Consider the following 14,874-nt stretch of genomic DNA (forward strand, 5'->3'; position numbering starts at 1 on the left):
AATTTTTTCTTTACGTATTTTAGAAACAGAAAATATGAAGTTCTTGTGAAGAAAAAGACAAAGTCATGAGACAGACGGTGGGGAGGGTTTGGGGGAAATTAAGAAACTCAGTATTTGGCCAGGCACGGTGGCTCATGTCTGTAATTCCAGCAGGTTGGGAAGACGAAGCAGGTGGATCACTTGAGCTCAGGAGTTTTAAAACAGCCTAGGCAACGTAATTAAACCCCTTCTCTACAAAATATACCAAAATTAGCCAGATGTGGTGGCATGTGCCTGTAATCCCAGCTACTTGGGAGGCTGAGGTGTGAGGACCTATTGAGCCTAGGAGTTCAAGGCTGCAGTGAGCCATGATCACACCACTGTACTCCAGCCTAGGTGACAGAGTGAGACCCTGTCTCAAAAATAATAAACTCAATTTTTTGTGATAAAATTTTAAAGAATGATTAAGGATGGTAATATAGTAAGTAGTATGGTACATTGGGAAAAACATTAAACTAGAATTTGTAGTGTTGTTTTTTTTGTTTGTTTGTTTGTTTTGCTATTTTTAACCATTAGATAGATATATGATCTTGGGAAAATCATTTAATCTGTTTTCTTGTCTGTAATATGAGTATATAATCATACTTGTGAGAGAGATGCAGAGAGAGAGAGAGAATACACATTCATATTAAATCTCTTTGTTACAGGAGGAAGTTAAGGGAAAATTAAATCTTGTCACCACAGAGACTGAAATAAGGTTCCATACTGTCAGATCATATAAATTTAAAAATCACTTCTGAAACTTTAGCCCTCTACTCTTTAAGCAGAAAAACTTCACCTAAAGAGGTCTATGGCCTGGCTGAGATTCAAGGGGAGAAATTTTTGTTAGGAAGGAAGGTGCAATTACAGCAAGACAGTCTGGAAGTGTTGGCTGATTCCCTCTTAGAAAATCCTTGGGCAGTAATTCTGACCTTGCCTGGGGATTGTAAGAGAATATTACTATGATCAACTCTGGGAGAGGAATGTGCTTAAGAAGCACATTTTAGAAGTGCCTTACTCCTACCAGAGAACTCTGGGGATTTCCCAAGACCTGTGTCTGCCTTGCAAGGAGTGTCTGGTTATAATTAGTCAGATTTCTGTTGTGTTGTTTTTGTGGTAAGTTAAAGATTTCATTACAGTTAATCAGTCATACATATATAAATCATATATATATACACATATATAAATCATATATATATATATATCATATATATACACATATATATCATATATATACATATATATATCATATATATACACATATATATATCATATATATACACATATATATCATATATATACACATATATATCATATATATACACATATATATCATATATATATACACATATATATCATATATATACACTATATATATCATATATATACACATATATATCATATATATATACATATATATTTTTTTTTTTTTTTTTTTGAGACCTGGGCCAGAATGCAGTGGCGCGATCTCAGCTCACTACAACCTCCACCTCCCGGGTTCAAGTGATTCTCCTGCCTCAGCCTCCCAAGTAGCTGGAATTACATGCACACGCCACCACACCCAGCTGATTTTTGTGTTTTTAGTAGAGATGGGGTTTTGCTGTGTTGGCCGTGCTGGTCTCAAACCCCTCACCTCAAGTAATCCACCCGATTCAACCTCCCAAAGTGGTGAGATTACAGGCATGAGCCACCACTCCCAGCCTAATTAGTCATATTTTAATTAGACCTAATTCAGGGCTGATTTTTCTCAGACTATCCTTCTACCTGTTTGCACCTGTATCATTTATTTTGGGAATAAGTAGTTTTAACTTTAACATAGACTATGAATTTTGAGTTCATATCCTGAATATATTTTAGGCTTTCTAAAATAGCACCCCTGCTACATGCTGATATAGCAGGTTGCAGCCTACCTAGTATTAGAGCCCATCCTCATCAAGCATAGCCATAGGGTAGGAATTCTGCATTCTTCGACTGTTGAGGCTTTGTCATGAGTCTGCGTCCTGAGCTCATGGCCAAATGTGGCCCAGGAACCCAAGTACACACACGACTGTGCCCCTATATCCTTAGCTTCTCACTGGCTCCTTTCCTTGCTGGGATGGCCTTCTGCTCTGGACCTTAGCCTGCTCGCCTGGGTCCTTAACAACTTACCCAACTCTTGCCAGGCCCTTCTTACCAAGGATTCCTCCCAACTCCCCTGCACATAACTACAGCCTGGATTCTCCCCAGCTCTACAGCTTGCAGTATTACACTGTCTAGAGATTCCTGTTGCTGTGCCTCACACTACGGGACAGACTTCCTGGCACTACTAAAGCCAGCCTAGATCAACCCAAGTTAATCACATCCATACAAACACTGTGATTGGAGCTGCTGGCCACCCTGAGGGAACCAGCCCATAGCCCAGTTAGCTCCTGGCCATTGTGGGTTTCTTCCCTTTGCAGGCACCTGCTGCTAGCATCCCTTTGTGCACTAATACTAGCTAGGAAGGGTTCCATGCCAGCATGCACAAATTCTCCAGGGACACAAAGGGTGGAAGAAGGAGCCAATTTTGTGGAAAAAGGAGCCTATTTTCTGCCTCCACTGAGGATATCCTCAGAGTAAATATATGCACAACAAATGCTTTAGTACTGTGACATAAAATTATTTGTTAGCCAGGCATGGTCACTCAAACCTGTAATCCCAGCACTTTGGGAAGCCAAGGCAGGTGGATCACTTGAGGCCAGGAGTTTGAGACCATCCTGGCCAACATGGCAAAACCCCTTCTCTACTACAAATGCAAAAATTAGCTGGACGTGGTGGCACATGCCTGTAATCCTAGCTACTTGGGAGGCCAAGGCATGAGAATTGCTTGAACCTGGGAGGCGGAGGTTGCAGTGAGCTGATACCGCACCACTGCACTCCAGCCTGGGTAACAGAGCAAGACTGTCCCCAAAAAAGTAAACTAAAATAATTTTTTAGTAGGCAAAGTGAGATATAGTTGGCTGTATTAAGTAGTATTAAGTTAAAATACAACTCTGTTACCTGCTGCAACAAAAGATACACAATTGCAAAATTATTGCAGCGCAGATCTAGCACCAACAATCTGAAACGCAGTCTCTAAGCTAAACATAATCTTTTTACAGATTTAATTAGTTGGGAAATTAGGGATGCTCAGGGTTGAACAGCCTGGGTCTGTCATGGAGAGAATGTGTAACCAATAGAAGGCCTATAAGGCTTTAGAAACAGAAGTCCCTCATTGGCTTTCAACCAAACTGAATCCATTACACCTGCCAAATCTGTCCAGAGTCCATTTCTTCTTAGGAACCACTAACTACCCGGCCATCCAGATGTGCCATGTGTTTCCTGCCACCTGCTTTAGAGAAACATCTGGTGTCTTTATTACCTTGCTGTGGCTGGGGGAATTTTCCATTCCTCTCCATGGCCTTCTGTTCTTTTGAGTGAGTATTGTTTGTGCTACTGCATATAGATTCAAATTTACTGTCCAGCTTTCCTCCTCTTTGTGCAGTGCTGACTCATTTTCCCCAGATATTTGTTTCTGTGCAGCTTGCTGTAGTCCCTTGGTCTCTCTTGGAAAATGACAGTAAGGCATTTTTGAAGTGTTGGAAGGCTTTTGCTGGGGCTTTATCCAGCTCTCCCTGTTTGGTTTATTGGCAAAAGGGTCACACTCTGCGTTTATGTAGAATTTACCCATTATTTCTATTCCTGCCTTTCAAGTTGGAACCAGGTTAGCAAATGATAGAAAATTAAATCCAGATGATTTGTGATAAGAAATATGTTTTGTGAAAAAGACTACTCAGTCATAAAGAATGCTCAGAATTAGATTATGCAAATGCTTCTGTTACCACACTTTCAAGTGGTACAGGCACTCCTGATTTTGATTCAAGGCAAGGAAATTCTATTTAGCTTTTTATTTATTTAATGTTTCTGTTTTAAATGAGCAGGACCTCACTAAAGCATAAAAGAAATTAAGTTCAATAGGACCTGCCTCCTAATCACCTGTGTGCTTCATAACCCAACAGAGATGATGAATAAATTTGCTGTGGCCTCATAGTTTATAATTTACCTCTGCACTGTTTCAACAGCAATGGTTTTCATGCTCTTTAATTTCAGGAAACCTGTGATCTGGGGAAGATAAAACCTGAGGCCAGACGATACTTGGAAAAGTCCATTAAAATGGGGAAAAGAAATGGGCTCCATCTTCCTGAACAAGTACAGAATGTGAGTTTATGTTTCCTTTTCTTACCAGAAAAAGAAATGAATAAATAAAACAAAATACTGGTTGAACGTCCCTAATCCAGAAATCCAAAATTCTCCTCAGGCTGAAACTTTTGGGTGCCAACATGATGCTCAGAGGAAATGCTCATTGGAGCATTTCAGGTTTTATGGGTAGGTGTGCTCTACTGGTAATAATGGGAATATTCCAAACTCCAGAAAACTCCAAAATCTGAAACGTTTCAAGCCCCAAGCATTTCGGATAAGGGATATTCAACTTGTGCAACAAAAAACAGAAAATAGGGAAACAGATGGCTTATAATAAAATAATCCATAATACAAATTCATCTACAATGTATTTAGTGGTTTTACATTCTGCAACTCCTGTTAACCTCAGGAGTTAACCTCAGGAGTCTGTTTGGTGACGGACAAACAACTGATAACTTAAAATTGTTCTTTAACCTTGTACAAGTTTTATTTGTTTCATGTGTGTTGAGCTTATTTTCCCTACCCTGTTTTACATTCTTTAAGAGCTGCTTTCAGGTCTTAGTAGTTGGTTTGTCTTTTCACTCCCTTGGTCATACAGAGATGGGGCACTGATTATGAAATCCTTACCAATGGAGAGTTTTTAAACTTTGGAATGGAGTATCCTATGTTTAATACATGCCCCTTAAGAGAAAAGAGATTAGCTGCTGAAAGATGCCTCTCAAAGTTTTTCTTTTGTCTGATGCCAGTCAAGTCTTCCAGGTTCAAAAATAAAGTCAGCTCCAGAAATTTCTTCTTGGAAAGGAAATACAGTCCATGATTTATTTCCAGGTCATTCTTCTAGCCCACAGGACTGGGAATAAGTTTGGAAGAAATCCAAATCAAGTGTTGTCAGCATGTTAGCTATGACCACAGGCACCACTGAGATGTGGGTACCTTTCTCCCACCTAAAACCCTTTGATCACCTTGTATCCTCTTCCTTCACCTAGTTAGAGGAGAAATGTGGTTGATCTCACTTACCTGACCCTTTGCTTTCCCGGTCAATTCTTAATTCTGTTTGGAGCATGAACACTGTATTAGTTAAGATATGTTTGGTTGCAGCTAACAAAACCCTATTTAAACGAGATTTATTTGCTTGCATAACTGGAAGGTCAAGGGGTGAGCTGCATGGGTTGGTTTGATCCTGATGCACAGTGGAGTCATTGGCCATCTGATTTTTCTATTTTTCTACTCTGTCTTCCTCAGTGTTAGTTTTATCTAAAGACTGGCTTCCTTTCATTACTAAAATGGCTATAAATCTAAAAACTCCACCATCCAGAAGGACATAGAGAAGCCACCAGTAAACCTCTCCTCATGTCTTAATGGCCCAGAGTGGATCCTGTGGTTAATCCTGAATTCCCTTTTAGTCAATGGAATGCCAGGCCTGGGTTATCTGAACAGTCTCGAGGGCAATAGGGTTAGAATGACGCCCAACTGGTGCAGAAGTCACACCCCTAGAGTTGCAGATAGGATCAGGTCCTATCTGAACTACATGGGCGCTGCAAAGTGGGGCAGAGGTAAAAAGGGGGTTGAGGAGAGTATCAGAAAACACCACTGAACAATGTGTTAGGTCAGTAGTGTCAAATTTAGTCTGCATCAGAATTACACAGAGGGCTTATTAAAACTCTGATTATAGGACTTGACTTTTAAGAGTTGGCACTTTAGTAGGTTTAGTGTTGGGGTCCCAAGAATTTGCGTTTCTAACAACCTCCCTGGTGATGGTGATGCTCCTAGCCAGGGCTACACTTTGAGAAGCAGTAAATTTCATTATGTAACATTGTTAGAAGAATGGGACAGATTAATAAAATTGTATCATGGTTTTTTTGGGTTTTTTTCTGGTGGTTTCCTTCTTATTGCTTCGTTTGATCTCCCACCTAGTACTTTTTATGCGAATCTTAGGGTCTATAAATCATCTTTGTTTACAAAAGCTCTATAAAACTAAAACATCACCTTTTCCCCGAAGCAACAATAGAATGAATTACTCAGCTCTTATCTCTTGGTTTACTTCATAACCAGATGCTGATTACTGAATTAAAATTTCGAATTGGAAACGATTAGAAATTTGCTAATTGGTAATGTGCTGCTAGATTTATTCATTCACTCAGAAACTATTTATTGTGTATTTACTATGTACAATATATTGCCGTTTACTGTACCTCCTAAATTTATTCTTCAAATTCACAACTAATTTCCAAGACATCACCAGGCTTGCCTTTCTGTAAGTGCTACACACAGATACACGTGGACATGACATAGTGGACTGTAGAAACCTATTTTATCAAGCACATATCTACAGAAGTACTTCCTGGAGTTTGGGCACAGAAGTCAATATTCATATAAAAGTGAAACTCAATTGATGGCGATAAAAATGAGTTGTTTTTTTCAAACAATTCTCCTGCCTCAGACTCCGAAGTAGCTGGGATTATAGTCACACAACACCACACCCAGCTAATTTTTGTATTTTTAGTAGAGATGGGCTTTCACCATGTTGGCCAGGCTGGTCTCGAACTCCTGACCTCAAATGATCCACCCGCCTTGGCCTCCCAAATTGCTGGGATTACAGGCATGGGCCACTGTGCCCTGCACAAAATGAGTTTATTTTTATTGCTAATGTCCTGTATTTTTATCTTCCTTTCAGGAAATCAAATCAATGAAGAAAAGAATGAGTGAGCTATGTATTGATTTTAACAAAAACCTCAATGAGGATGATACCTTCCTTGTATTTTCCAAGGCTGAACTTGGTAAGTTTTATTATTTTTCTAGATTAAATCATATAATTTAGGCAAATAGTGTTACCTCACAGTTTATTTTACTTTCCAGATACAAAATTTCTAAATCATCGTTCAAATAATTATTTTAAACATGATCCAGTACCTAAGTCCACCACCCCTTCTACAGAAGAGACAACCAAACTAACCAAAATTAGATTTTAGGCTAATGAGAGTATATACAATTTCTAGAGACAGTCCAGAGGGGACTTAATAATCTTTTTTTTTTTTTTTCATAATTTTTCTTGGTAGTTTATACTTGTGTTTAACAGCCTTCAGTGCCTAAAATTTTTTTTTTTTTTTTTTTTTTGACTTGCAATGTTTCCTGCATTGTATCTTAAACTAGTCTCTTCTTATTCAGTCCTGGGTCTTTTTTTTTTTTTTCTTTTTCTTTCTTTTTTTTTTTTTTTTTTATTTCTGAAACAGAGTCTCTCTCTCTGTCGCCAGGCTGGAGTGCAGTGGTGCAGTCTCAGCTCACTGCAACCTCTGCCTCCCTGGTTCAAGCGATTCTCTTGCCTGAGCCTCCCAAGTAACTGGGACTACAGGCACGTGCCACTACGCCCAACTAATTTTTGTAATTTTGGTAGAGACAAAGTTTCACCACATTGGCCAGGATGGTCTCGATCTCTTGACCTGGTAATCCACCCACCTCGGCCTCCCAAAGTGCTGGGATTACATGCGTGAGCCACCGTGCCCAGCCATCCTGGGTCTTTCTTCGCTTAATTTTGCCTGTTCTCCACTGAAACATCGTTTGCAAAAGTTTACTGAAACCTGTTCATATTTTGAATTACCATCTCCCAAGGCACCTGGCTTCTAACAGCCACCACCATTCCAACAACATCAAAATGATATTTAAAGGATTGTCATTATTTTACTTGAATTTCAGTTACTCCACAAAATTCCTAGAGCTACTAAAAGGCACCATGCCAATGCTAAATAAACCAGCAATGAGTGGAAAATTTGATATATGAGAAAATGATTTTTTGCAGGTGCTCTTCCTGATGATTTCATTGATAGTTTAGAAAAGACGGATGATGACAAGTATAAAATTACCTTAAAATATCCACACTATTTCCCTGTCATGAAGAAATGTTGTATCCCTGAAACCAGAAGAAGGATGGAAATGGCTTTTAATACAAGGTGCAAAGAGGTATTATAAATGTTTGTCTTTCTTTTGTTTTAATGGAATATTTTAAGAAAAGGGTTTACTTTGTTCACCAATGTCAAAGTCAGCTCAGAGACTGCTATTCCTGTGTGTGTGCACTGTATCTCTAATTCCTCCGACTTACAAGACTTTTAGCTTTTTCATTGCTCATTGACAACCTGCTTGGTGTGGTCACAGGATAAGCTGTTCTAATAAAAATAGAATGGGTTAAACAAATTAGAAGTTGCTCCTCTCCTAAATCAGCAATCCAGCACTGATAAGTCCTGGTTTAATATGAAAAAGATAAAAGGAAGAAGTAGACAGGGATTCTCAGTCATGTAGCCAGTTCTACCATGATCTGCCTCTCTAGCTATCCAAGTAACCATGAGGATCCTTTTTTCTTTACATAGGACCCATTCACCATTTGTTAATTCCCAGTTACTGCCTGAAGCTCAAAGACCAGGATCTCTGGGTGATATAGTCCTCCCTGGTTGTAGCTTCTCGTAATCCAGCAAACTATAAAAGGAAAGACAAGTTATCAGCTCCTCACCCCCACACCCTCCCCAACACCCCCAGTGATGGCATAGGAAAAGAATAATCACACTAAAAAGTCCCATTTGGAAAAAGAAAGGCTGGGAAACATAGCGAGCTCATAGCAATTTTCTAAGACTTTCAAACTCCTCAGGAATTGTGAAGATTCTGTACTGTGTTGAAGTTTCTTGGTTAGCTTGTTGGGCTAAACTTGGATCTGCTTTCTCACAAGAATTCCTTTATCAATTGTACTCCATGTTTGCCCACAGGGAATTGTTTTTGTCCATTATCCTTGATGACCATATCTTGGCAGTGGACTGCTGGTCCTGCTAATGTCAGGTAGAATCCCAAGGGTTGCTTTAGGGATCAAATAATCACAAACTTTTGTAAGCCAGACTTATGATATCTTTGGTAATACAGCCTCCTCAAAAACGTAGGTTTCTTGTCTGTTTGCCTCTAATCAGATGCATGTCAAAATAACTATACCAAAATATCACTTTTGGTCATCGTTCTTAAACTTGCCAAATCTTATATACTGGCTTCTGAATTTATCCATTTATCCATCATTATCCATTTAGTGAAGTCTGTTTTCAGGCCTTCTGAACATGGTGAGCTTCTGGAGGAAGGCAGCATTCTCAAAGTCATGTCTGCAGTTCAGTAACTCTGAGTGACAGCCTTTTCTCCTGACACTAGGAATACAGAGCAATTGGCTTTTCCAACCATCTGAAGATTGTAGGCCATAGGCAGAACTTCCTTGAGCAGAATTATTTTCCTTCCATCTTTAGAAACTGGCCAATTCTCACCCAAGTTCATCTCTCCCATGTAATCTTCCAAAAAGCAACAAATGCCAAAAAAAATACCTCCCAACAGTATTAGTTTTCCCAAACAATTTCTCTAGACTAAGACTCAGTAGGTACGTGGCCTGCCTTCTGAGTTATGGCAAGCAACAGTTTTCACAAATGCCCATAGTATAATGAGAACCTACTTCCCAAGCTGCAGTCTCTGCGTCCTTACTTTCCATTCCTGTACATTTTTCATTTTTATTGTTAGTAGCAACTGATTTCTGGTATTCATCTCTACATATGTCAGGGTCCAGGCTAAGGGACTTGACAGAAGTCAAAAGCACAGTAACTCAAATAAGATAAAAGTTTTATCTTTCCAGAAAGTAGATTAGAGGTTACCAGGGAATGGGGAGAGGGAAGACTGGGGAGTTAATGGTTACAGAGTTTCTGTTTGGGGTAATGGAAGAGTTTTAGAAACAGATCATGGTAGTGGTTGCACAACGGAATGAGTATTATTGCCGTTGAATTTTACATGGCTAAAATGGCAGATTTCACCACTATTTTGAGAAAAAAAAAAAAGAGATTTGTCTTGTAACTGTAAGTCAAGGTGAGTGGTCCAGAGGTGGAAGACAGCTCTACCATCCTCAGTATGTGGCTTTCAGGGTCATTGTTGTCATTTTCAGTTCACAGCCTGCGGCAAACATCTATCAGACATGACCCAGAAATTTCACTCATCACTACATTCACATCCCGTTGTCCCATTGAGTATCACATGGCCACAGCTGGCTTTGAGGAAGGCTGGGAAGCGTAATTAGGTAACCAAGTGTCCAGCAAACATTCAGAGTTCAGTCAGGCACAGTGGCTCACACTTGTAATCCCAACACTTTGGGAGGCCAAGGCAAGAGGACTGCTTGAGGCCAGGAGTTCAAGACCAGCCTGAGCAATATGGCAAGACCTCACCTCTGTGAAAACTTAAAAAAAAAAACAAAAAAATTCAGAGTTCTATTACTAAAAGAAAAAATAAGAGAACAGATGTTGGGAGAAAATTGGCAGTCTAGAGAGAAGATCTGGAGAAACTCCAAAAAATGAAAGAAAATCTAATTAAACTATTTAATTTTAGAACTTGAAGAATTACTTTATGTGTGTTTCTCTATTCTGTGTTTCCATTTTAGTTTTAAAATAATTATAACAGATAATTATATAGTGTTTGGTTATGTGCCAGGCATTTGTCTAAATACTTTACATATATTCTCATTTGAATCTTCATGATTACTCTCCAGTGTAGGTATTTTTATTTTCCACATCTTACAAATGAGAAAACTGAGGCTCAGAGAGCTCCAGAATTTGCCCCAGATCAGGTAACTAGTAAATGGTGGACCACATTTTGAATGCAGGTAGTGTGACCTCCGTGTGTGATTTTCCTTAGAAATCGGTCTGTAAATAATTTGCTGATTTGATTATTGGGATTAGTTTTTTCTTTTACTTTAACATTTATTCACTTTCTCTAGGAGAATTATTTTTTATTTCATTGTTAAGAAAATAATAAAATAATATCAATTTTTGTATTTGTAATACAAATAAAATATAAAAGATATTTGTAATGTTAACTTGGGAAAAATCCCTGAAACATTTTTAAAAGCAGAATTTTGTGGTGCCTTAGTTCATTTGTGCTGCTATAACAAAATACCACAGATGAAGTAATTTATGAACTATAGACATTTTTCACAGTTCTGAAGGATGTGAAATTCAAGATCAAGGGGCACCAGCATTCAGTGTCTAGAAAGGGCCTTTTTTCTGTGTCCTCACATGGCAGAAGGGGGAAGGCAGAAAAGGCCCAAGTTCTTTAGCTGTAGCCCTTTTATAAGGAACTAATTCATTAGTCACTTCCCAAAAGGCCCTGCCTTTTAACACTACCACAAAAGAGATTATGTTTCAACACGTGAATTTTGGGGGACATTCAGATCATAGCATGTGGCATTAAGTATATTCACATTGAGAATATGTTTATATTTTTCTGCAGCCATCACCTCCATCCACCTGCAGAGATTTTTCGTCTTCCTTAACTGAAACTGTACCTATTAAGCATTAACTCCCCATTACCCCCTTTCCCCAGACCCTGGCAGTTGCTATTCTATTCTATGTCTCTGTGAATTTCACTACTCTAGGAACTTCATATAAGTGGAATAATAAAATATTTGTCTTTTTGTATCTGGCTTATTTCACTTAGCATACCTTAAAGGATCATCCATGTTGTAGCGTGTCAGAACTTCCTTCCTTGTGAAGGCAGAATTATACTCCATTGTATATGTATGCCACATTTTGTTTACCTGTGTATCTGTCCATGGACACTTGGGTTGCTTCCATCTTTTGGCTGTTATAAATAATGCTGCTGTGAACATGGGTGTGTCGATCTCTCTTCGAGTCCCTGCTTTCAATTATCTGTGTTATTTTCTGAGATGTGGAATTGCTGGATCATATGGTTTAATTTTTTTAGGAATCACCATACCATTTTCTACAGCAGCTGAACTACTTTGCATTCTCATCAGCAATGCGCAAGGGTTCCAATTTCTCCATTTCCTCACCAGCACATTTTCTGTGTTTTTAAAAATAGTAGCCATATGAATGGGTATGAAATTAAAAAGATAAATGTTATGTTTTGTGTCTTTTACCACAATAAAAATGTCCAAAAGAACTGAAAGTACCCATATTTGGTGCAGTTCTGTCAGTAAAAATAAATACGGATTCACTATATTCATTAAAAATATATTTTCATTCTAAGTTTATAGCACCTACAGTTTTATTAAGACCTCATAGTTATCTCCTGAGGTTTAAAAAGTCATAAATTATTTCAGAAATCAAACGAAATCATGAATCCAAAAAGAAAGAAAAAAAAGCCTATAACACCAAAATGGAACAGAAGTTTAAATGCTCTAAAAATATTTGACAATTTTACAAACCTAAAAATACATACAATAATTCTTCCTTTTAATGCTTTGGATCAAATTATTGATTAGCCTTTGTTTTGTTGCTGTTGTTTATTACTAGGAAAACACCATAATTTTGCAGCAGCTACTCCCACTGCGGGCCAAGGTAGCCAAACTACTCGGTTATAGCACACATGCTGACTTCGTCCTTGAAATGAACACTGCAAAGAGCACAAGCCGCGTAACAGCCTTTCTAGGTTAGTTTTTTTTTTTTTCTATGACTGTTTTGCTGTACCATGTCAACGGGACAGAAGGCCTCAGAACATAGTATGCCTTTGAGAACATCCTACTTTTCATTCATTCGAGAGAAGTATATTGATCACCTATTATGTGTTAGAAGTATGCTTGGTTTTAGGGACTGCTCATTGTTTATATTGCTGTATAGGCCTTGCTTCACTGTATCTTATATCTTGTTTAGGCTGTTTATACCAATTCCTAATATGACATGTAGGTTCTAACAGAGTTACTAAAGTTACTGGCTTTATTCACTGTCACTAGGGATTTAGTAGTCATAGCATGGCTGCTTATGAATTTGTATAAAATAAGCTGACAAATATGACATACATAAAAATAGAACATATATAAACAAAAAACATTTAATATTCCAGAAACCACTTGTTAATATACAGAACTAATATAAAATAATATACATAAAAACTATTATCTAATAACTAATATAAAATAATATACATAAAAACTATTATCTAATAACTATAGTAAGGTTAAACTCCATAAGTGGTACGTATTTGTTATTGTATAATTCACTCATTCATTCATGAGACATTTATGAAATAACTATTCAGCCTTAGGCAGTATGCTAAATAGTAGGATTACAGAAAGGAATAAAACAAGGTCCTTTTTGCTGGGCGTGGCAGCTCATGCCTGTAATCCTAGCACTTTGGGAGGCCGAGGTGGGAGGACTACTTGAGGCCTAGAGTCCAAGACCAGTGTGGGAAACAAAGAGACCCCAACCCTGTGTCTACAGAAAAATTTAAAAATTAGCCAGGCACGGTGAGATGTGCCTGTGTAATTCTAGCTACTTGGGAGGCTGAGGTGGGAGGATCCCTTGAGCCCAGGAGTTCCAGGCTACAGTGAGCCATGATCATGCCACTGTGCTCCAGGCTGGGTGACAGAGCAAGACCCTGTCTCTGAAAATAAAGGTAATTTTTTAAAAAGAGAAGGTCCTTTTCTCAATGGATTTGTCACTTACTGGAAACAACAGAAGTATGAACAGGTAATTACTCTACACTCTGATGCATGGTATAAAAGAGGATGGCTGAGAGAGTTAACAGGTTTGTAGAGAATGTTTCCTTCAGTGGTGATTGCATACACTAAAATGTTCCTTAATAACCACCTGACTAACTTAATTCATTTAAAGGAGTTTTCCTTCTAATTTGAGTTTGGCATATTCCTATGCAAAGTGTCCTCTTGGGAGGCTAAGGTTTGAGGATCCCTTGAATTTGGGAGTTGGAGTCCAGCCTGGGCAACATAGCAAAACTCTCTCGCTCTCTCACTTGCTCGCTCGCTCTCTCTCTCTCTATATATATATATGTGTGTGTGTGTGCACGCACGCATGTGCGTGTGTATACATGCACACACACACACATACATATATAGAAAACTATATCTTTGTATCCTCCATGAGTTTCCTCATTTCTCTTCACAGTATTCCTCGGGCTGCTCCTCCGTCTCTCACTTTGTGGGGTTACCTTCTGAACTGCCATATCCTCTGCTGAGCCAGGCACGTTTGTATCTTAACATATGTAACAAAAATGTAAAAAATAAATGCATAAGACCATACTCATTTAGCCAAATACAGTAAAGTGAAAAATTGACCACAGCAATATAATTTGTGGTTCTCAGAACTTTCTCCAGCTAAAAACTGGAATTGCTGTGTCCAGATAGACCTTCATAGAAATGGGGTAATGAGAAACTAAACCCATTAATAGGAATTTCTAGATAACATTGACCACAGGTCACATCTGATGTGTTTTTCCTAGCTTTCTTAGGAGTCCAACTAACTGCATTGAAGAATAATCATGTACATGACTTTGGCTTCACTGTTGCTTTACTTCCTGAATAACATTCTTCAGTCAGTGTTCTCTGAGATAAACTTGAGCTTTGGTGATGAATTGAGGAACTCATTGCCCAGTTCTGGTGGTGTTAAAAGAAAAAGGGGCGGCCGGGCACGGTGGCTCACGCCTGTAATCCCAGCATTTTGGGAGGCCAGGGCGGGTGGATCATGAGGTCAGGAGATCGAGACCATCCTGGTTAACACAGTGAAACCCCATCTCTACTGAAAAAAAAAAAATACAAAAAACTAGCCAGGCGTGGTGGCGAGCACCTGTAGTCCCAGCTACTCTGGAGGCTAAGGCAGGAGAATGGTGTGAACCTGGGAGTAGAGCTTGCAGTGA

The 14,874-nt window shown here is 38.7% G+C and overlaps 1 protein-coding gene across 3 annotated transcripts in view; it reads left to right on the plus strand.

Annotated features, from left to right (window-relative positions):
• Positions 1-14,874, plus strand: part of NLN (neurolysin) — a 106,505-nt gene that overhangs the window by 54,987 nt on the left and 36,644 nt on the right. For all 3 annotated transcript variants that reach the window (XM_010367711.2, XM_010367712.2, XM_030927476.1), the window contains 4 exons: positions 4,126-4,233; positions 6,890-6,992; positions 8,009-8,169; positions 12,522-12,657. In XM_010367711.2, the coding sequence (XP_010366013.1) occupies positions 4,126-4,233; positions 6,890-6,992; positions 8,009-8,169; positions 12,522-12,657 (508 nt within the window). The remainder of the gene's footprint in view (positions 1-4,125; positions 4,234-6,889; positions 6,993-8,008; positions 8,170-12,521; positions 12,658-14,874) is intronic.

This window comes from Rhinopithecus roxellana, chromosome 3 (assembly GCF_007565055.1).
Source record: "Rhinopithecus roxellana isolate Shanxi Qingling chromosome 3, ASM756505v1, whole genome shotgun sequence".
NCBI classification, from domain to species: Eukaryota; Metazoa; Chordata; class Mammalia; order Primates; family Cercopithecidae; genus Rhinopithecus; species Rhinopithecus roxellana.